We start from the raw sequence: 24233 nt of genomic DNA, 5'->3' as shown, positions 1-24233 counted from the left end.
ATCGACAAGTTTTTCAATGGTCCAAAGAACACCCAAAGCCTAGTTTGGGAGTATCCGAGATGGCCTTATGAAGTTCGGCCTGCTGAGCAGTCAACTCTACCGCGCGGTAGACATATGTCTACCATGCAGTAGACATATGTGTCCACCGTACAGTACACTTTCCACCATACAACACATCCCAACCGACTTAAGTTAAGACGGTTAAAAACTTTACCGTACGATAGATATATATCCACCGTACGGTACATAGTCCACCATATGGTACATGGATACTTGTGCCGCCTTTTCAAACTTAACGGCCAAGGCATCTTGGGCCGTCATGCCCTATCCCCCTAGCCCACCATAGCTGTCATAGCCCTCCAAAAGGTCGGTATAAGCTTGAAGACCAAGGAAAACCTTTGGGAACTTACTCTATAAATACCCTAGAGTGTTTTAGAGGAAGAAGGGAGAGACTTTTTTTTTTTTGGAGAAAAAAAGAGAAATTAGAGAGGAAAATAGTTCAAAATGCTCTAAAATTCAGTACCTACTTTCATACTCCCTCTCAAGTACCAAAACACTTCAAAGCCAAGTCCAAAACCGCTTCAAAAGCAACCAAAGTCCAAAGCCAAGACTCATATCTTGTCACTACAGTAAATCAAAGCCCACATACTCATCCAAATTCACAAGAAGGGCCAGCATACCAATCACAACTTTCCAAAGAAAGGTTTTTCATTCCTAAAGGTATAAACTTTCTGTTTCTGTATTCTGAGGGGAACCACAAGGCTTAGACTGGTTCCTTATACCAATTTTGGGCCTAAATGGTTTAGACGTTTGCAAGAAATCAAAGTAGGTATCCCACATAACTCCACCGTGCGGTACACCTAACTACAGCATGGTAGAGTGTTTCTCAGGGGAACAGTTCTGTCAAACGCTCTTTCATTTTTTGTTTTATTAAAATCAATATTAAGTGTCATGCTCTTTATGCTCTGTCCAGAATAGTCTATTCCCTGCTCATCCTTTCTGAATTTATGTCAATCATGCATCATCCTTTGAAGTAGGAACTGTTTAGTTGATAGACGAGCATATATGCCTATTTCAGATCATCATATGCTAATTAAGGTTGTTTTAAACTACTGATTACAAAGTATGTGTACCGTACGGCGTATCTATCTGTCGCACAATTGTGTTTATCATAAAACAACATCTTTATTTGCTTCCTGTAATTAGTTGTTTATATTCAAGCATGATCATCAATGTTTGCCTCTGATACAAACCTTTTGCATGCTTTAGTTGTTTATATATGCAAAGTTGACCACAAAGACATGTACCGAACGGCACACACTTTTGTCATACGGTGGAGATATCGTGGAACAGAATGCCATTTTAGTTACTTTCTACAATTAAAATGCCTAAATGCAAGCATGGCTATTAGTCTCTGTTGCTAGCATGAAATATAAACTGTTTAGCTATTTTTGTTCAAAGCATGCCCGTTGATGTTTTTTTTTTTTTGCAATTAATTGTTTACGTGCTATAAACTATTTATGTGGCATAAAAGTTAAACAATAAAAAGATTTTCAAATCCCACAAGTAATAGTAGAGACCGATTTTATCGGGCGAGGAAGGTGCTTTTTCGACCAAAACCTTCTCCTCTCGTAACCTGACTTCCGAATCCAAAATTCTCTATTTTCAGAGACCAATCCCATTTTCAAAAAAGGGCAAAAGAGTCACATTTTTCAATAAACGATTTCTCGGGAACAATCCTTTTCAAAACCCGGGTGGCAACTCTTAAACAAACAAGCATTTTTCCTTTTTGTAAACTAAAAATACAAAAAATGAGCCATAAAAGGAAAAAATCATTTTTCCGGGCGTCGAGCCCACACAAGGCTCCCACCTTCGGTGGTAAAAACGGCATTCCACTTGACTCTAGATTTTCCCTATAACCATGGAACAATAACATCACACTGCTTCCCAAATGTGGTGCGATTACTAGGGGGCCAGGAAAGACATTTGCTAATGAAACTTTATTAGAAGACTTTTCCTTATCGAATGCCCCAGTAAAGTCAGATAAATATACATGGTGCGCAATCGGTGAAGGACGTACACTCCGTTGTATCTCTTGTCCGGCCCAAAGGTAAATGAAAGGACTCCCTCTACATGGCCACGACAAGAGAAATGATACGGAGGACTTTATGGGGTCCCACCCTCTAGACCGAGAGATGAGCCTGGAGCTGTGTCCGCAAGGTGTGCAAGTGGTAGTGTTGCAGCACAAGTACTGGTTGTGAAAGTCTCTAGATGACAGTTCCACTCGGAATCAAGGCATCTTTGATTACGGTAACGATCCCACTCTTTATAAAGTATCCATCTGTTTCCCGGGCCGCTTCTTGAACATTGTCGCTGTTTATGATCTGGAATAACAAAGATCCTCATTAGAGCCTCGGCCTTCCGGTTCATAAATGAGTTTTGAGAGATAAAGGAGACAAACATTCATCAGGGCACAAAAATTGCACGCATGCCACGCAATGCATATGTTTCTCCAACTCCAGACCTACAATGGTTTCTCTAATTTTACAAGCATCATAGCACATACAGGAAATATGTGAGAAATTCGGGCAAATTGTGCCTTTCCTTTTTGTGCTAAGGTGTTATACTCATTCATGTGTATCCTTGGGAATTACCATATGTTAGTTGGTAAACTAGAATCTTTTGATGGACTTTATCACCTTTTCAATGTACTTTCTGTGGCAAGGCCTTTGTTACCGAAGTGGCATTGCCCCAATCTCTCCATGTGGAGGTTGAAGGGTACGAGGCCCAAATGGGGGTGATCCCACTTCCCTTTCACTTCGGACTAGGGTAGGGTAGAGTAGATTCACTCAATGTTGAAATTAAAAAATAAATGAAAATCTACTTTGTGTTTCAAAATTGAGAAAAGTGTAGTTCTGATAAGTCGAGCAATAAACATAAATACCTTCACATTGTCTCCGATGCGAGCATTCTTGTCAATAATTGCTCGTTTGATGTGAGAGTTCTTGCCAATACCAATTGGGACGCTTCCCTTTGCCGCCAAAAATCTTCTGTCAGCATCCGTCTGGAACAAAGATGGCAAAAATCAAATAAATATACTTACTACTTGAGCCAATTAATCCATGATATATGATCTGTAAAGCACAGTACACCTGCAACAGAATGCAATAAGCCATTAAGTTGTATGTTTTTACCTCATAATAATCTGCTCCCATCAACAAGGTATCTTCTATGATTGCGCCCTCTGAGATGCAAGATCGAAGCCCAACCACGGAATGGTGAATTTTACAGTTCTGCGCAGGGAACAAAGTTTTATCTTTTCACAAATAATTAATTCTCTATCACAGTCACGGATAACTACATTACACAGAAGTTAAAAAAATACTCCTACTGTCCTACATGACACCCAGTTGCCATCTTCAAGATGGCACAGCAGGGTATAGTTATTTACATAAGTTGTGCAAAACTGCAAAGCATAAAATGGGTTAAGGGTGCCCTTTCTGAACAATTTGAAGGTGTAACAGGTCCCATATTACAATTTCAGAATCACAGAGGCTCAGTCATCAGTGAGACTCTCCTTGTTCAAAACCCACAGCACCTTCCTACAAGTACTGACAACTGAGTAACTATGGCAATCGAAGTGTAGGGGCTTGACCGGGTGACGGCTGTACATCTCTATGCTACTGGTTTGTTGTGGCATATTGGTGAAAACGCAAACCTAACATCAGTTGCATAACGATCGTATCAACAAACATGAAGTTAATTAACTTACCTTAATTACACAACCTTCACCAATAACACTATCTGTGACATCAGCATCAAGCATCTTGGAAGGAGGTAAATATCGAGGCTGGGTATAAATTGGAGCTGAACGATCATAGAAGCTGCAGCAGAAGACAATTATCAATTCAAAGTTGTCATTCTACATAGAAGCACAAGTATTACAACACATAAAAGGGGGAGAAAGGTGCCAAATGTAATCAAAGAGAGGAGTACCTAAAATCTGGTACTGGCTTTTTGGTGATCCCTAAATTGGCGTTATAAAAGGCTTCAATGGTACCAATGTCTTCCCAGTATCCATCATACAAGTAAGCTTGCACCTGTATGCATGAAGCAGCAACTAGACTTTTGAGGACTTAAGATTACTTCAAAGGCTGGAGTTCCACAAAAACTGGTGTTTTCTCATGTGTTGCAGTAATAAGTGTCAATCCAATAAACTACCAAGGTTGACATCAGTGGACTAACGAGTATATAAATAACAACCTATGGTAAAGCCTGGAGTCATATATCTCAGTACAATGATATAATCAGTATGAATCAGTATACTCCAAGTCTCCGATTGGCTTTGAGATTGCAGAGTATTAGACAACCAGACCACTTATTTCCAATCCTCATCATGGCCGGTAAACTTAAGGACTTGCATCATATTGTTTATGTTACCGATGAGACACAGGGAGAGGACCAATGAAGAAAAAAGAAAATAAGGGACCACATACTCTCATCCCAATGGAAGTTGCACCAGGAATAACTTCACTTCCAAAATCATTGGCTCCAGGAAAATTCTCACGAAGCAGGTTCATCATGACATCTTTGCTTACAACGTATATACCCATGCTTGCAATGTAAGGCATCTCTTTGGCTCTCTCATCATCAAGACCTAAAATCGTAGTATCAACCTAAACCATGACAAGTAGAGAAAATCAATCATAATTTTGGATCATAGAGCAGTCTTATAAATAGTCACAAACAAAAACTGCTCATGAAAAACTAAAACAGAAAGTTCTTACCTTCATAGCTTTCAACTGCTCTCCTTTTGGCTTCTCTGCAAATTCAATAATACGTCCTTCTTCATCAATCTTCATTAGACCAAATGCAGTAGCACGTTTTTCGTCCATTGGCAGTGCAGCTACGGTGATATCAGCATCTGTCTCTCTATGGGCTTGAATAAATTTCTCATAATCCATACGGTACAAATGGTCCCCAGCAAGAACCAAGAATTCAAGAACACTGTGTTCCTCAAACAGCCACAGATACTGTCGCACAGCATCAGCTGTACCCTAAGCAGAGCAATAAAAATGAATTCAATCATTCAGGACAGGTATCAAGCAACTCCTCGAATAGGGAAAACAAAGTATTAGAAGATCGGTGCCTGACGATGATACCGTACTTGCTATTAATACTTATGCAAAGGATATAATTATAAATGAAACCTTACATAGAAAGCATCGAGGGATTATATGTGCAATGGAAAACCTCGTGTTTGGATGATGTCATTAATTAAATAAATGAAAGGTACAACACTCCTCAACTAGGCATGGAGCTTGTGTAGGCGGAAAGGAAAACTTGGTTGAGATACCCCAAATAAAAAACTCGGGGTTATTCGAATCTACTATTACGAATGGAGAAATTGAAACCACTCGGAGGAACTAAAGGTTTCAAGTTTCAACAAGTTTGTTGGAGTGTAGTCTCACGTATATTAAAGAAAATGACGCCCATGTGAAAGACTAGAATGTTTGGAGTCCAGAATGTAAACTACCTGGAACCAGTTGGGGTTCTCTGGACTTTGCTGAGCAGCAAGAACTTCAACAAACCCTTCATTCTTGTAGCCACCAAGATTACTTGCGTATGCCCTTGAAAGATGGCGATTCAGCGATGCAGAATTGAATTGTGTGAGAACATAGATCTTCGATATGTTGCTGTTCAGGCAATTGCTGACAGGAATGTCAATTAGGCGATAATTTGCCCCTAAAGGAACAGCTGGCTTTGCTCTCTTCTTTGTAAGAGGGTAAAGACGAGTCCCGGCTCCCCCTCCTAGTATAATTCCTAGAACACTCTGTAAAAAATTACGGTTAACATTTTTCATCATTCTATTCCCCATTTTAACTCAGTCTTTGCTCAATAATTAAAGATACCCATAGACATCACATTCGACCCCATAAGTTCAAAAAGAAAGCAATAAAGTGCCCATATCATAAACTCTTTTCCTATGACTCAAGAAACCAAATGCCATGGATATTCTGGTAAACAATGATCAGATTTCACACAACCATCGAAAGCATAGTCCTTTCCATCATAATGACAGCCATCAAGGTTCCCTTGGTTTATTGTCAAGAGAATGTGCCAAAGAAAGTAAGCAAATCCCACAACTTAATGCCTTCAAATTTCAATAACCAATAAAATCAGCACATATTGAATGGTTCCCGAGATACTAATACTGGCCAAAACGTGAAAGAAGAATCAAAATTTGTAGTTTCATTTCGTAAGATCCCATGTGCTTTTTTACTCTCCATGACTTATCAGCTATCAATAGAGATCTACATCTGATGGCTAAACATTCACAGGAAAAGAAAGAAAACGTAACAACATTCTACAAGCAGAATTTCATCCAACCTCGTATAGCTTCTGCTATGCCTTCTTGGAAAACATAAAAAGCATAAATGCAATAAAACAGGAAACACAACATTGATATTTAGTAACCAGCAGCAAAAAGTTTAAATTTCGCTATGCAGGGCTAGTTCTCTTCTGAGGTTTACGTTCTGATCCGCATGAATATAAGAAACTTTTTTTTTATCAAGAAAAATTCAAACTTTTTTGATGGATTAAAAGAATGCATTGATATTTAGTAACTAGTGACAAAAAGTTTAATTTTTTTCCCGACAAAACGTATTATTACTTTTATGTTCTGTTTTGCGGATGGAACAAATTTTTGGGCGGAAAAATATAATCCCAAAAGGTTTTGAGAAAAATCTCCTATAATTCTAAGAAAAATCTGAAACGTGGGTAGGGCTGTTACCACGATCCGTCCTTGCATTTATATATTATAATATTTATTATATAAACAAACGCACCGTAATAAATAAATAAATAGGGACAGAGATCCGATTATGGATCCATGATGACACAGTCAAACCAATTCCAATTTCAACAATATAATTAGGTCCAGTCAACAACAGTAGAACTCTACTTGGATCCACGGCAGTAAAATTCCTTTTCTAAATCGTGCTCCATCCTAAAGCGTTATCATCAAGTTGACAAGTTCTTTGCGCGTTCGTCAAGTAAACTAAACTCGCATCATCCACACACATTACCACATCAATCAGAACACACAAACAAATCCCAACGCGCGCGCACATAACCATTCGTTAATGCACAAATATAATAATCACAATTCACAAGGAGAATTAGGAGCATACTCTGCTGGCATCAGGATCGAGGCAAGTCTGCGAGTTCTGCGAATCGGACACGCCCTTGACAATCAGCTGAGCGGACTTAAAACGGCGCCGTGGGGAGGCCAATTTCGTCGAGATCTTTCGTTGTCGAGACGAGGCGAAGGACAGCAGCCGGTACGACGCCGCGGGGAGGTCGGCGGCGTGGCTCGACGTGCTGCTGTGAGGCACCTGCAGCGCTCCGATCACCGTCATTATCAATCCAGAGAGAGACTTTGATTAGGAGAGAGAGAGAAGAGTGAGAGTGAAATGTGAATGATCGAGTTTGGACTGGGAGAGTGTGAGTGTGATGGCAGTAGATCCAGATATTATAGCGAGGGGATGGTTGGGGTTGCCACTGGTTTTGTGCGAAATTACGTGGCTTGGCTTATGTGGAAGGCGGATGGACGGGGGAAAATAAATTATGAGGAGGGTATTTTTGGAAATGGCTATTTTTGGAAATTATGTTTTTTTCTTTTCGGGAATGATTACTGAGATTAATGATTAGGATTTAGGAGAGATCTGTGGGGACTCTGAAATGGTGGTTACAAGCGATGTGATTTTCACGGGATTGTTATCGTCACAGGAAGCTTGTGAATGAAATTGTGACAGACGGCTTAAGACCGTTACTTTTATCTTTTCCTTTTTTATCGGCAAAAGTAACATTTTATTTAAGAACACTTGATAAAAAAAACATCCAATTGGGAGATAGAGAAAGAAAATTCAACCAACAATTAGATGAAAAATACTTGATAGGACAAAGCCTCAAAAAACACCCAGAGGGTAACACCTTATAAATTAGAGCATAATTATCCGAAACTTATAAACAATATGATATGGGACCTCCAAAATGTCAATGAAGTGATCAAATTGAAGGCCTTAATAAATGACCGATCTCCCGTGCAGTCCTGCTACCCATCAGTTCAGTCCAATTTGGACCATTTTTGGGTTTTTACTGGGCCCACTACGATGATTAGAACCGTTCGCTCTTTCGGGTTCGTCTGGACATCGACTGCATCAAAAATGACGTTGATCAAATAACATTTGATATGATTTCCGACATGCATTAAGCTTCCGATAATTGTGTCGAATGAGTTACAATACAATGTTGCACCCTTTATTTTGCAAGCTTAATGCATTACGAGATCAAATCATATCAAATGGCATTGTGATTTTCGACGTGATAGAATGTCGACTCGGTAAGTTGTAAAAAAATGAACGGTTCAAATAAGTGTTTTGAGCCCGAGAAGGGCCCCACAAATGGCCCAAACTGGACGGTTCTAGAGGGTAGGAAGACTGGACGAGAGATCAGTCCTTAATTAAAATGGAAAAACAAAAAGGATCAAGGTGTGTTCTACTAACTAAAATAAGGACTACTCATTTGAAATAAGTAAAAATAAATACTTAAATTTTGAATTAAAAGTGGTGTATTGTGAGATAATCAACAGTCCCGTAAGCGAGAAATAAGTTTTTAAAAAATAAGAACCTTAACGGAACGAGACCTTAAAAAGAAATTTTCATTTTAAATATTAAACGCCTTTAACTGTGATTTCGATTTCCTACCAACTTACGTAGGACATTTTGATACAGTGAACATTAGTAACGAGCGCTCACAAAATTGGCTGCCTTGTTTTGTCCTCCATCCAGAATACTACATTTGTACATCCAATTTCCACAAAAACTATAATTACTTTTCCCCACTGGAAGATCCTGTGACGCTCTTCCAATGATCATAATGAAAGCTAGTCTAGTTGTCTCCAAATAAAGGTTATTCACGAGGCTGCTTTCAGTTCTCAACTTGTGTCAAAAGTTTCAATTCCATATCCATGTCTATGTTTGTTGGTTTTGCAAATAGAAAGCTTAAACTATTTCGTACCAAACCGGTGAAGTTTTAGACCCATAACATCAAGAAAGATAGAGCTCAAACCAAAGGTCGAGTTTCAAACAAACCATTATACCACAATGGCAGAAGGTTTCTGTAAGACGGGTCGGAGGATCAACTGTATGAATTCCAAGTAAAGACGACCATATGAATCTCTTATCCATTTTCTGGGAAAGAAAAACTTCATCACTAGCTGACAAAATTTACGCAATTGGAAAAAAAATCCAGGTATAAACACATCCGATATTTACTAGAATTCAGGTTATTATTGTCGATATTTTTCACAAATTAGAGATAGCATTAATAGACAGGTGACACGTTCCACGGGTAAAACAACATCAAATCCTATAAAGGCACAAGTGAACAAACAAAGGAATGTGAGTCATTTCTGAGAAGCTTGATTTTCAACCGCAGCAGCCTCCTCCTTGAGAAGCAGAAGCATCTCTACCTCCTGATGGCCCTGGAATGCCACCGTATCCGACTTTTATTCCATAAGACTGCCAAATAAAAAAAACTTCGTCAGCACTCAGAATTTTCCCATTTATAAACAATTAGCATTGCTTAATTTTCACAATGGCAAAACAAAATTTTGACATGTAGATAACAACGGGACGAAAGCCAAAGGCAAACAATATATATATTCCATCTGCGAAAACCTAAACCTAATCAACCTAATCCCACGCTAATCTCTATCATGGTAGAACGCGTCTCGTGAACATGCATGTAAGTTTCAGGTCATCCCAGAGAAAAATGATTGCATCTCAGACAACTAATTGTTTAAAACCATTTACATGCCACATAACATTTTTTCCCCACCCCATGTTGTATTCAAGTGGGCAAATAACATTATGAAAATAATTCCAAGCAGATTTTACGAAAAGATAAGCACTAGATTCTTCCACCAGGAATGAACAAAACACGAGAGAGAGAGAGAGAGAGAGAGAGAGAGAGAGAGAGAGAGAGAGAGAGAGAGAGAGAGAGAGAGAACCTCGTTTGATACATCAAACACTCCATCCTGAATCTTCTTATAGATTGTCGAGGCTGTGCTTATAAATGCCTGTATAAAGCTTCTCCGTCAGAACCACAACAAGAGGAATATGACTGGAAACCAAGGATCATTTTAGAACAGGTTTAAACCCTGTTCGTGCAAGGAAACGTCCTTTAAAAAAGAAGGAAGATTCATCACCTCCTCAACATTCTGAGCAGTTTTTGCCGAAGCCTCCATGAAGATCAAGCCATTTTCCTTCGCGAACTGCTCGCCTTCCTCCGTGCTTACAGCCCTTCTATGAGCAAGATCACACTTGTTTCCAATGAGCATGATAGTCATGTTTGCATTGGCATGCTGCCTTGCATCTTCCAACCAGCTCGCAAGGTGATTGAAAGTTTCCCTCCTGAATAGCAAAGCAATTGAGATCACACTCTACCAGGGTAAGAAGAATAGTAATGCTGCAATGGCTGCAAAGTTCAGTCCATGCAATCAATCTTGGAAGTTGGATCAAAATGAATTTGACTACCATGTACAAGTATGTGCATATTCTGCATTTTTTCTTGACAAGAAAAATCATCATACAAAGAAGGCACTTCAACAGATAATTGATAACTGGGAAGTCTAGGATCTCCTCTGTATAGCTCCAGATCGTGTTCAGCGTCCTCCCTCTATAATCATCCAAACACATAGTATTTGCTCATACTTCTATCACTCTGCGAAATTTCCGTTAACTCAGGACCCTGTTCTGGCTGTATTTGGCATAAAGGATGTATAAACATAACTGAAACAAAAACATTTCTGCTCGGACTTCTTGGTGAAAGATTAAGTGGAGTTAAGAGATTTGCTGAACTTTGCAAGGGATTTGGGCCTATCATGTCGATAGGCCCAGACTCCATAATCAAAAGGTAATACTACCAATGGGATATCCAAGTCCCACACAGCGGAGATTATCCATCAGTTAAAGCTTTCAGTTTCACACTCTAGGGACTGGACTTAGTATTTCAATCCGATTAAGACAGACAAACATAAATAGTATAGGAAAGAAAGAAACAATGATAAAAATATCATCCACGTGTTCCAGGAATTGACAATAATGTGCCAGACAAGTTTTGCAGGGCCAAAAACAAGGGAAGAGTTTCAAGCTCTGGGGTTCTGCATCTTGAAGCAGGGTCAGTTTTGACATTGTTTTTTCCGATCAAAAAAAAAAAAGTTTTGACAGTTTTTACGACATATTAATCATACAAACATTATCAGATAGAAATAGCATTAAACCAGTTCTTTTTCTTGAACATCAGAAAGGATAGAGTATCCTGAGTCCCTGACTCGGTATTTCAGAAAAGGGTATAATCTTCATGTGAGGCACTAATGTTTACAATAATAGCAAAAACACGAATGCCTTGCGAATGAATATCCTAACAAAACTTTCCAAAGATATAGGTCCAGCAAGAATAGTATCCAGAAGATCACTTCCCTTGTCTCACAAAATACAATCGCAAGGAACAACTATAAATGCAGATGCATATAACCATGCAATGCCCAAAACTTGGACCCCGGTTTCACACATATTAACAGCGAATCTTCAAACATATCAGAGGCATTTTTCGTATGTAACTTGGGAAGATTCAAATGAAATAATGTTACCTAGTGATGTCATAAACAAGCAGTGCTCCAGCTGCCCCTCTGTAGTATGATCTTGTAATAGATCTGAATGATTCTTGACCCGCCTGAAAGCAAGGATGATGCTTTGTTTAAAAATAAATCATTTGTTGAAGGTAAACGTGCAGGAGCTTTCCATTGAAATCATGTCGAAGGGGAGAAAAAATAGAAAGATGAAACCTCAATAACAAAATTATGGTTCCTTGCAGCGCAGGGTATTCACTTTTTTTTTTGTTGGCATGTGCTTGCAGAGAAGATATTCTCATTATTTACACCAAGCAGCTATGGAAGAAACTCAAACTAGGGAACTTAGAGGGCAATAAAAGCTAAAAAAAGTAATTCATAAGCAAGAAACCGTGTCCCAGATCTGTAGCTTTATTGGCTTGCTATCGATTGTGACCATTCTGGCCCCAAATTCAACACCAATGGTTAGGTCATGAACTGGTTGAAACCTCTTGTCCGTAAACTGGAGAAGAAGACATGATTTTCCAACTCCTGTATGGAAGGCATCAAACTTGCATGAGTTGCAATATTGCGTTCACAAGTGGTGACTAAAACAAATAGATAAATCCCAACTCTGAACACAAAGATCCATACAATCCAAAACATGTCATGACTCAAATGTGATATGGCACACTAGGCACTATTTGATTTCAAGTTCAAAAACTCCACCTTCCCTCACTACACCTCCATGGGGTGGCAGGCAGGGCTGGGGGAGTAACAAATTTTGTTCGTACAATTCCATACGAAAGAAGAAGAAAGGCATATGATAATGTAAACAGTTAGAAGACTTATAAGTGACCCCACTTCATCGAGGACAAGAAGCTTTGCTTTCCATCTGACAAAACCAAGCTTGGTGTCACAATTATCTGGAGTCAGCTACACGGATTTTGTTATCTCATTCTGCTTGATTACGAACTATGTATTGAGTTACATCTAGAAATTCTACCCTTTTTTCACAACATCCCACGTCAATTTGGGTCTAAAAGAACTTCACCAAGCATACCATGCTTATCTCTTCCTAAGCTTTCCAAATATTTGCATTAACGGTATGTCATAGTAGGATGTCCAATGCCTTGTTTGGATTCAAACTTGAAAAAAAAAATTCAACTCAAAAATACTCATTACCCCTACTTTCAATCATTTCTCTCTCCTCTCCAATCATTATTCTCATTTCTCTCTCTATCTCTCTCCAATCATTACCATATTTTCTCTCTCCACTCATTACCTAAAAACCAAACTCAAAAATTTTCAAAAACTCATCCAAACAAGGCACAAGTCTCCTTCATACCCTCATCCCTCACCAAAATCCTCAAATCCTCAATTTTTATACCCTCAACTTGAGTAAAATCTCATGTTTTTCTTTGTCTCAGCTTAGACAAGAAGCTTTGCTTCCACCTATGGCCTTTACATTCCATTCATATAAGCAATGTAGCCTCCTACCCCACTATCTTGGGGGAGCCATTAACTTGCTCGACCAGGCCGCAAAGGCGTTGAGCACCCTATGGTAATCTGATTGCATCTACACCAAACTAATCAATCCATGTGAAAAAACTACTTCAACTCATACAAGTTCTCTACAATCTATCAGAATATTATAGTAACTCCGTAAAATAAGTATTTACTACCGTCAATGGGAAATTTCTGTATTGACTTGTATAAATTAAAAATCCTTATGCCACAAGTTTGCCCAACACTCCATGAGTCCATTCAAATGAATGCTCCTTCAGCAAAAAATTTGTTTTACCCCTACTTCCAGTCCTGACTGCTCTATTCAAATAGGTTAAAGCTTTCCCCGGGTTTAGGAAAACAGCGATACATGTTATGACTTACATGCATATGCATACGCTGATCATCTGCAGAGACATGACAATGAATTAAACGGACTCCATACAATCTAACTGAAACCGACATTCGGCACTTCCAAAATCTACACCTTGCCAAAAATCAATTCCTGGCACTAAAAATCAATTCAAATGCCAGGTCTTCAACAAGAAAAAAAGAAAATTGGCAAAAGGCACATCGGTTCTCTTGAAATTCCACATCCACAGCAACAATCAACGCACATAAAAACACCGAGGGGTTTGGCCAAGTAGTCATAACAAAGCCAGAGGAATGCCCGGTGGTTAACTTCAGGCCCCTGACTGGCCCGGATATCCGGTCATCAAAAAAACAAAATTAACACGCGTAAATACGGAGTAGATCATACTTATCAAAAAAAAAAAAATTATGGTGTAGATCATGCACAATACATCAGATGCCCCAATTCATAAAACTACAGGATCCTGATCAACGTACGCAACACACATGCTCATCTACATATACACGGACAAAAGAATGAACGGAAATTGAAAGAAAGTTTTTACCGGTGTCTCCTATGATGATGTACTTGAAGAGGTAGGCGTACGACATGGCTGCTCAGATCCTTGAATTCGTACCGGAACTGGATACGTGAATCGTACGTAAAACTTGAATAGGCGCAACAAGCAAGGCTTTTGGAGAAAGGGATCTAGATCTAAACCCGACAAGAATGAAGGATTTATCTTATGTGAAAGCAATTGGGATTGTTATTATTATAATCTGGATCTGGATTATGTAGGCGTATACGTATGGTATATTAATGAGGGTTAAAGAGGAAGAGGACAGAGAGAGGGATAGGGTTGACGAAAAGCTTTCGTAATTTCGAAGGCTAGTCGTCGTCCCCTCTCCCCTTTTCCTTTCCTTCTTCGTAACTTCTTTAGAGAGAGAGAGAGAGAGAGAGAGAGAGAGGACCCACAGGCTGGAATTTTGTTGGGTAAATTATATTTTGCCCCCTCTAACTATCACCCGGTTACACTATGCACTCTCTAACTATTTTTTTCGGTACTTAACCACCTTTAACTACCAAAACCTGGTAAAGGTAGACCTTCCGTTTAGACTCTGTTATGTCTTTGGATAGAAAGCAACATGTGCCAGTCACATGTCATCTTTAGTTCAATTTTAAGACAAATATGCCCTTTATCTACCTTTCCCCCCAACGTCTCTGTCTCTCTTTCATTTATACAAAACAAAACAGTTGAGCACAGGAACCTCACCCAATTCCTCTCTTCCTTTTCTCACCTCTCTCTGTAAAACTCTCTCTCTCTCTCTCTCTCTCTCTCTCTCTCTCTCTCTCTCTCTCTCTCTCTCTCTGTTGCTTTTGTTCTCTCTATGACCACCACAGGACGCGACGGCGGCAGAGAAAGCAAATAGGGTCAAATCTACCGTCGGCCTTCATTAAAGTTTCTAGGGTTTCAGAGCTCGCATCCGATGGTGGCAGAGAGATCTCCTCTCTGCTCAACTCTGTGCTCTCTTCTTCTTTGATCTCGTCTTATCTCTCCTCATCGTCTTCTATTTCTCCAATAGGGCTTCGACAACATCATTTTCCGTTGGTCTAAGTGGACGCGACAGCGGCAGTGGAGGACTCGTCGATGTTGTGGGCCTCGATTTCGAGGTGGGTTTGTTTGAGCTTGAAGATAAGGTAAGCATTCTCGTCGATGAAGACGGAGCGGCCATGGTGTTGATGGTGTTCCAGAGGAGGGTTTCGTGGGTTTGCCGAAGACGAGAAAGTTGCAGTTAGGGCAGCGGTGGAAAACGGCGGCAACGGATTTGAGCTCGGCGGTGAAGAGGCAGTTTTCGTCTGTGGAGTTTGAGCATCGAAGATGGGTTTGGGTAAGGGGGTGCCGTTGGCGGCCCGATTGTGGTGGCGGTGGTGTTTCTGTTAATTGGGACTCTATTTTGGTTCCAGTTAATGGCGCAGATTTGTAAAGAGCAATAACCGGTTAATAAGGGTTCTTTTTTCATTCCATCACGCTCGTCTTGTTGAATTCTTGATTTGAGAGAAAATAAGTGATGGGTTTTGTGAGTACTGTGATAGGTTTTTTCGAATTTGGAGTGGGTATTTCAATTGGACTTGTAATTGGGTGTTAGTTGTTCATCTTCTCACCGAGTGACGTCAATGGTGTCCGAGAAGGTGGTTTGGGTTTGGTGATGGCGGTGGGATAGAAAAAAATGGAGCTTTGGACAATAGTGTCCTATTCTGAGAGGGCAAAATGGGAATTTAACGTTTTCTGTTAATGACGTCTAAAGCATTTGGGATTTACATAGTTAGAGGGGGTTAAGTGTTGAGTTTTATAGTTAGAGGGGGTAAAGTGCTAATGAACGTTAGTTAAGGAGGATTAAGTGTAATTTACCCAATTTTGTTTACCACAGGCTGTCGTCGGTTCGTAACTGTACTGTGCGGAGTTGTCGGTGTTTCAAGAACGTCCAACTACGAAGACTTTCGTTTCTTTTCTTTGCTTACCGGAGATCCTCTAGACGGAGATATTTTGGGTCGTTAGATTTTAAAAAATTTTATGCGATTCAATGGCCGAAAATGTACTGATAAAGAGAATTTGGTTACAAAGGATTTGATCCTTGGGCGACCCCTCCCCAAGTCACATAATGTGCATCACATCTGTGAACGGGTGTACAAGCATGAACGAGAAAGCATCTTTTAAAATATCTTTAAGTGCTAAATTTACGAGAGCAAGAATTAATAGTATGATCCAAAACACAGCAAAATGTTATTGGGTCGAAAGTCGAAGGTAAAGAGAATTTGGGTAAAAATGATTTGATCCTTCGGCAACCCCTCCCCAATTCACATAATGCACATCTTATCTGTGAACAGGTGAATAAGCGTGAACGAGAAAACATCTTTTAAAATATCCTTAAGTGCTACATTTACAAGAGCAAGAATTAATAGTACAATCCAAAACACAACATAATGTTAATGAGTCGAAAGTCGAAACAGGTTTCATCTCGAGCTCGAAGCTTTAACCTAAAACGTTTTTGTGTAAAGCTCAACCACAAAAATATTTTATTGTAAAAAAAAAAAAAGATACAATCCATCCAACGAACACTAATTGATCGGTACATACCATTGTGAAAATTTTAAGGTCAATATAATTGTGGGATTGCACTACAAATTCGATTCGATCATGTAGTTATCGTTATTCGATCGATCGACTTTATTATTTTACACAAACATTGTACTCTGCGAGTCCTATAACGTGAATAAAGAGTACAAAAGAGCTTAAAACACACCATAAATGAGGAGAAATTGAGGATCTGATACGTAGTAGTAACGTAGAAAATGCAGAACAAGGACACTACCACATTCCCATGTAGAAGAGTCAAATACTCGTGAACTCTAGCAGTGGGTATCAAGGAGCATGGCCAATAGTAACCATGTGGAACTGATTTTGCTGAGATGTGATCACCGGACCGGAAATGATAGCTTCCTAGTAACTTGCTGCATGGTTGGTCGAGACCGCGGGCTGGCATTCAAACATGCAAATGCTAGCTTTGCAACAACGACTAGTTGCTCCGCCACTTCATTCCGAGGAGATGGGAGGCGTCGGTCCAACAAGTCCTCCAACGATATCCCACTCATGTTTGATGTTAATAGTGCTGACGAAGGTGACGGTGACGAAGATGATAGTAGAGAGGAGATGAGATCGCTGGGATGCTTCCCCGTAATAATTTCCAGTGTTAGCACCCCAAAACTAAAAACGTCGACCTTCTCATTCATTTCCATTGTATAAGCAAGTTCTGCCCCAAAAAAAAGAAAGGAAGGAGAGAGAGAGAGAGAGAGAGAGAGAGAGAGAGAGAGAGAGAGAGAGAGAGAGAGCATCCAAAAATGAAGAAGTAACTTGGGCATAGACCTAGAAATAGACTCAAATGTCCACACATAATCTAAAAAGAATTCCCAGTTCTTTCTCAGTTTCTAAGACTACCAAATAATGTACCTCTATGCAGCATGTTGATGGGGCCAAAATTTCAATCAAAGCCAAAACTACAAGTTAATCGGAACAAATTACGAGCGCGCGTGTTAGAAAATGCATACCTGGAGGAAAATAACCAAAAGTCCCTACTAGTGAAGTCCAGCTGGACGAGTCTGGTTTCATGAATCTAGCTGCACCGAAATCAGAGACGTGAGCCACGTACTCTGAATCAAACAAGACATTCTTGCTTGATATGTCCCGATGGATGATTGGAGGTGAACAATCGTGGTGCATATAAGAGAGGGCATCTGCCACCACTTTAACGACATTCACTCACTTAATCCAATCAAACTCAACTGCTTGTTCCTCTGAGGACAGTACCTTTCCCAAGCTTCCCCCTTGCAAAAATTCATAAACCAAAAACGAGTGCCTCGGATGTGAACAATACCCATAAAGCTTTACAATGTTGCGGTGTCGTATTTTGGTTAATGCATTGATCTCACTCATGAAGCTTTTGGGATCAGCCAATTCACCATTGAATGATGTATGAAGTTTCTTCACAGCAACTACTTGACCATTGGGCAAAGAAGCTCTACAAACAGAACCACATCCTCCTTCACCAACACAATGTTTGGCATTGAAGTCCTCAGTAACTTCAATGATGTTTTCGTACACCATTTTTCCATCGTAGCTCCATATCGCAAACAAATTCTCATTATTTACTTGTCTTGGCTCATTTGTTGTGTTCTTTACTTTCTTATGTAAAGCCGTACAAAATCCAAGAACCATGAGTGAAAAAAGCAGAACTCCTAGAAGTGCATCCAGTAGCACCAATTTCTTGCCCTTTTTTCTAACAACCTTATCAGGCGTGCAAGCCTCCAAACCAGTGGCATTGCCGCATAAACCTTTGTTGCCTTGGAGTGCCTCAAATGGAGCCTCTCGGAAAGCTTTGATGTTAGGAAGAGGACCCTCCAATAGATTGAAGGATACATCAACCGTCGTCAAACTTAACATATCATCAAAAGCAGATGGCATGGTACCGTAGAGCTTGTTGTGGGAGAGATTCAATGTTTCTAACTTTCCTAGTGCTCCAATCAGTGGTGGTATCTTGCCTAATAGCACATTATAACAGAGATCAAGACTTTGAAGGCTACGGATTTGGCATAGTTCTACAGGAATGCTATCCCCAAGTCTGTTATTGCTCAAATTCAAGAACAATAGCTTCGAGCAATTCCCTAATCCTCTAGGAATTGAGCCACTTAGATTATTTGTTGACAAGTTGAGTTTTTCAAGGTTGGTAAGGCGTCCGAGTTCTTGAGGAATGTGGCCAGATAGTTGGTTATCGTACAGATTAAGCTCGAACAGCGAAACAAAAGTTCCAAATTTCGCTGGAATCTCTCCAACTAGATGGTTCGAAGAGAGGTCAATTCTAGATAGTCGAGTTGCCTCTACTAGTCCAGGTGGTATCTCTCCAGAAATATTATTGATTGACATTCTGAGACTAGTTAATTTATGACACTTCCCCCATTGTTGAGAGAGCTCACCATAGAAATTGTTACGACTCAAATCAATATAAACCAAGTTTGGAAACACGCCAAATTCTTCTGATATATTTCCAAAAAGTTGGTTTCCATCAAGCCTGATTCTGGATAAGCTACTACAAGTTTTTATGCTTTTTGGGATGTTTCCTGTGAGATTGTTGTTGTCTACAACTAACCATTCAAGTACTCCACTAAAGCATAGGTTTTCTGGTAAATGACCGGTTAACTTGTTTTCACCTATCGATAACACAGCCACACGTGTAAGATTGTTCAACCTTGGGGGAATAGATCCAGTAAGTTGGGTTTCACGAATAATCAAAGCCCAGAGGTTAACCAAATTTCCTATCTCCGTAGGAATTGAGCCGTACAATGGATTTTGAGATAACACTAACATCTTGAGCTTGGTCAAGTTCCCAATAGTGGAAGGAATGTGTCCAGAAAGCATATTTTCGTGCAGCCACAAAATTTTTAAACTACTCAAGTTTCCAATAGAAGGAGGGATCGAACAAGTGAGATTGTTAGTATACAAACTCAGCTCATTGAGAGAGCTGAGCAATCCTATTTCTTGGGGGATAGAGCCAGCTATTTGGGTTCTGCTCATGTATAAGGTTCTGAGGTTAATCAGTTGGTATATTCCAGAAGAAAAAGATCCAGAGAAATGGTTGGCGGACAATCTAAGATACGTAAGTCTCCAAAGACTTCCAATATGGGAGGGGATGGTACCATATAGTGAGTTGTTAAAAAGATCAAGGCCGAGAAGATAAGGGAAGGCTGAGAACTTAAAATTTGAAAGCGTACCTCTCAAACCGTAACTCGTCAAGTTTACGGGAGACTCTATAAGCATTGTTGCAACCAATTCCCGTCCAACCGCAGTGGTTGCTTCCTACCACCCCGGATGACAGGAGAGATTGGCTTTGGTTGTCAAGGCTAGCTTTCCACTTCAAGAGAGCTGCGGCTTTAGGTACTTCTTCTTTTGTAGTTGCAGAAGAAGCAAAAGTAGTAGATGTAAAAGGGAAGACCGCTGCAAGGATGATGATGATGAGGGAAAAAGAGAGGATTTGGAATGAAACGAACTGGTTGGGAAGTGACTTTGTTGCTAAGGATGTCATTGTCGGATGGAGGAATGAGGAGCCTTTTGAGTGCATGGAGAGGTATTTATAGATAAAACTAAATGTAGTGGAACATTTTTTGCCATCTATCAAGAGGAATGAAATCTTCACTATCAAACAATTTTTCAACAAACTCTTAAGTACTGGTAGTTGGGAAGAACTGGAATTTTTAACAGGTATCAATGTCAGACTAAATGAACTACTGACAATTTAGCTCCTTTGATGCCTCTGGACCTTTCAATCACCTTTTAACATCAACACAGCATTCATGGAGGGGAAGAATAGAATTAACAGAATGATCTGCCTATAGACCTGTTTTTGGCCTCGGACCAACAAAATAAGGCCGGATTAAACTCACTGACTATTGAAATCGTTCAATTATGTTATTCGGACTGGAAATGCTTATGCTTACTGAGATATCACAAAGCGATTCATAAACAGATAAAGTAGTTTCTTAAAAGTTAAAACCAATGCTATGTACACCTTTCCAATTTGTTAAAATCCTAATGTTTAGTTGGATATCATAGAGAGAATGAGGAGAAGAAATTCATACAACTGTTTTATGGCCCAAATTACAATTAGACGTGATAATTCAATTGATCTGTCCTTGGGGGTATATTTGGCTTCCCTCCTCTTTGCAGTAGCTAGTTTTTTCGCAATTGTCCGTTACTTCTATTTTTTTTTTCCTTCTTGAATTTCTTCAAGGAGTGAGTACCTCTATGGGCCTCACTCCTTGAATTTCTTCGGCAACCCATCGTTGTCATCACTCATCTCCGGTCTGTAAACTCCAGACTGAGGAGCAATTGCAAAAGATATAGCAGGAACTGGATCTCTTTTCACAGTCAATGCCTAAACCAAGAAGAAAAGAAAACATTCACCTAGAAGGGCCATCCTTATTAAAAGGAATTCGTCAAGGGCTACTAAGCAATGCACACATTTTTGAACTTGAAAAGTGGAGTACATAACCATGAACCCAAGGAGTTGGTGCTGTGGCATTCACCTAGCCAGGATGCTGGCCTAATGATGCTCTTGGTCTGGGATTCGAAAAGCCCACTACATACGTACCGTTCTATCGATTCATGTAGGATCACTCCTACGGCCAGGCTTTGCCAAAGCCCGACCGAAGGAACAAAAACAGGCAGATGATTCATTAAAATTGACAAACTATAGGACATTTCATAAACTTCAATAAAAAATAAAAAAAAACAGATATATGATCCATTCTTTAAACAAAAATACAATGATAGAGGGAATATCACACGACGTCCCGGGAATAGGGCACGCTCATATGTATCCCTTCATGTTCATCAACAGGCGTATCCGCAATTCTCATATGTGTTCAAGACGGATTGAGGACCACTTATGTCACATGTCGGTGATTCATAGGCGCCGCGTCAAGCCGTCAACCATTCCAGTTGGTGAAGAAGTGGAATTTTCCAGCATTACATTAATGTTAGATGCATAAGTGATGACTGATGAGCAATGGACGAAGTCTTGATGCCACTAAAGCTTTCAGTCGCCTCTCTCCACATTACTATCCCGCGCATTTGAGGGGAAGAAAAATGGTAACTACAGGCGCCCCCGTAGCTAGACTTTCTCTTCATCCAACCAATATTGTTGTTCAATTATGCGACCATGGATGAGAACAGTTGGGGTTCCTTTTTTCTTCAATTCAATTGCTTTCACCCCACACTAATGGGAGTAATACTTTTCTAAACATAGACTTGACATTCAAGCCTATAAGCCTAAAGTTGACCGATGGGATTTCTAATTAATTGGCTAGGTAAAGCTAAAATTTTGCTTCCAACATTGTCAAAAGTTGTTTTATGTTTGCATTGTGTCTCTAACAGTGCAAATAATTTTTTTTGGGTTGTAGCCATGGTGTGACTACATGAGTGAAACATTTCAAATATGACTTCTCTACATTTACAAAGAAGGAGAACAACGATAAATACACAAGGAAAAAAGCCATAAAATTATAATGACTAAACTACCCTTAACATAAAATAAGATTACAAAAGAACCCAAATAACATTATATATTCACAACGAGTTGTGGTTAGGTTAGTCTCAAGTCAATTGGATTAGGTTAGGACTTTGGCTCATGTCTAGCATGCATAGCCGTGGTCACAAGGCTAAATGGTTAGGGTCAAAGTCCATTCCACACTAAGTTTTGTGATCACTATAATCATTACATTCATTCACATTGCATGGTAATTTAACTATATGATAATTCAAGTAATTAACTACTTATGTAATTCGGGCTAGGTTTTCAGCTTCTTGGGCTGCTTGTTGTATTTGAGTTTTGGATTTCTTGTGGGCTTTAATGTTATATTTATATCTGTTTTGACCCTTTAGGTGATCTGGGCTAGGCCTATTGGGGGTTTTCTTTATTGGCTTCTTACCAATAGGAGCTTGTTCTGTAATCATTTTTCTTATCAATAAAATTTTTGTTTCGGCTTTCAAAAAAAAAAGTACTTATGTAATTCCTTAATTGAATACAAATACTTGTTTTATTTATTCAAAATCTTAGAATGATTCAATCCGAACCGTTCATTTTCTAGGTCTCGACAAGCTTATCATTTATGCAAAAAATCAAGTCAATCAGTCATCGGCTTAAGGCTTGGACGAATAGTATCTCTTTGTGAAGAAATGAGCTGTCACAGTCTAGACATTCATTTCTCTTGTAACAAATATACTACGTTCAAATGGATACTAATGTCTGGTCAATCTTATTTTTTGCATTTATGAAAATCAATCAATGTTTACAAAATAAACGGCTTGAATCATCAAATAAAAACGTGATAAGTCTTACTCTGTATTTTTTGTCATATAAGAGATCGGCTAAATGAGGATGAGTCATAAATGAGGATCTTATCCCTGGTCGCTATACGTGGTATCAAAGCACAATCTTGACCGTTATGGTGGCAATCACCTCTAGGCTCTAGTATAAGCGTGATGATACATAGCTAAGTGTCACGCCATGACCAATAAAAAGATATTGCTCGGTCAAGGCAACAACGTTGCATTAACAAGGTTAGGTTAGGGTGATCGGGAGTCCTGACTCGTGACAACCCAATATGTTTCCCACAATTGTTTCCATAGGTAGCGTCAGTAATAAAGTAAGATTTATAGCAACAGTTTAAAAGTGGCTCCAGGTCTTGATCTTCATAACCTTTTATGGGATCTTAGGCCCTGCTACATACCATCGTGTAAAAATTTGATTTTTTGAGTTTTTCTTTAAATATTTTTTAAAATACTTATACAAAAGTCATGACTTTTTACTTTTTCGATTCCTCTCGTCGAGACGAACGTATATCACATAAAAGTTTGGAGTAAAACTAACAAATACGAATTTTTTTTGAATAAAAACAAAACCAAAAAATTATGCTACGTAAGTTAATTATTAGCGTAAACACTCCTAATCCTTGTCAAACCAAAGTTACCTGACTTCAAAATGCAAACCCATACATGGAATTGAACTCAACTTAAGGTAACTAATCCAATCCCATGCCTTAATCCCGGACCAAGGGGAGCCTGCTGTGACAAGGGGCTACTGTGCCCTCCTTCTGTGTCATGTCCTGAGCTTGAAAACACAATCCATTAATCGGAATCCTAATCATTCATGTTTATAGAGCTAAATGCAAACAACAACCTCATCGAAGATCAAGTCGGTGAATTACTAATCGAAGCATCTTATTTTGCCGTGCATTTTTTAAAGTGTTTTTGCTATTCATGTAGCTAAAAAATACGTGATTATCTTACCGAGTTTTCTATATCCAATTCACTTGTTTTTTTCTCCCGAACTATCATTTGCATCAAGATTTGCAATGTGAACGGTTCGGATTATGTTTTTAAGCTCAGAATAGTACACAAACAAACAGAGGGCACAGCAGGCCCCTGGTTAATCCCATGCAAGATGCAACAAACAACCCCTTCTGACTGTTTTTGGAGACTTTGAGTTGAGGTTTTAGGAACCAAAGGCGCCAAAAAAACGAAAAAAAGGGCCACAAACACAACAGCCACTCATCGCGTGACACATCACCCACCTTATCCTCCGCGCGAACGTT

General features: G+C 39.4%; 3 protein-coding genes across 3 annotated transcripts; all 3 read right to left on the bottom strand.

Moving 5' to 3' along the window:
• Positions 1 to 1985: 1985 nt before the first annotated feature.
• Positions 1986 to 7519, bottom strand: LOC131328548 (glucose-1-phosphate adenylyltransferase small subunit, chloroplastic). Its single transcript, XM_058361483.1, has 9 exons — positions 7194 to 7519; positions 5537 to 5833; positions 4788 to 5057; positions 4497 to 4676; positions 3997 to 4100; positions 3773 to 3884; positions 3195 to 3293; positions 2945 to 3064; positions 1986 to 2384 (listed from the first exon to the last, which is right to left on the bottom strand). Exons 1-9 carry the CDS (start codon positions 7419 to 7421, stop codon positions 2268 to 2270), a joined length of 1527 nt encoding a protein of 508 aa, XP_058217466.1. The 5' UTR covers positions 7422 to 7519; the 3' UTR covers positions 1986 to 2267.
• A 1779-nt stretch (positions 7520 to 9298) lies between these two features.
• On the bottom strand, positions 9299 to 14495 carry LOC131328549 (ras-related protein RABB1c). The gene is made up of 6 exons (XM_058361484.1): positions 14098 to 14495; positions 12087 to 12226; positions 11717 to 11799; positions 10274 to 10478; positions 10076 to 10144; positions 9299 to 9584 (listed from the first exon to the last, which is right to left on the bottom strand). Exons 1-6 carry the CDS (start codon positions 14141 to 14143, stop codon positions 9492 to 9494), a joined length of 636 nt encoding a protein of 211 aa, XP_058217467.1. The 5' UTR covers positions 14144 to 14495; the 3' UTR covers positions 9299 to 9491.
• A 2198-nt stretch (positions 14496 to 16693) lies between these two features.
• LOC131329283 (MDIS1-interacting receptor like kinase 2-like) lies at positions 16694 to 20291 on the bottom strand. Its single transcript, XM_058362376.1, has 2 exons — positions 17637 to 20291; positions 16694 to 17341 (listed from the first exon to the last, which is right to left on the bottom strand). The coding sequence occupies exon 1, from the start codon at positions 19897 to 19899 to the stop codon at positions 17848 to 17850; it is 2052 nt and encodes a 683-aa protein (XP_058218359.1). The 5' UTR covers positions 19900 to 20291; the 3' UTR covers positions 16694 to 17341; positions 17637 to 17847.
• Positions 20292 to 24233: the final 3942 nt, after the last annotated feature.

The sequence above is a fragment of the Rhododendron vialii genome, chromosome 6a, assembly GCF_030253575.1.
Source record: "Rhododendron vialii isolate Sample 1 chromosome 6a, ASM3025357v1".
NCBI classification, from domain to species: Eukaryota; Viridiplantae; Streptophyta; class Magnoliopsida; order Ericales; family Ericaceae; genus Rhododendron; species Rhododendron vialii.
The sequence above is the reverse complement of the archived record's forward strand: the minus strand, read 5'-3'. Positions and strand labels throughout refer to the sequence as shown.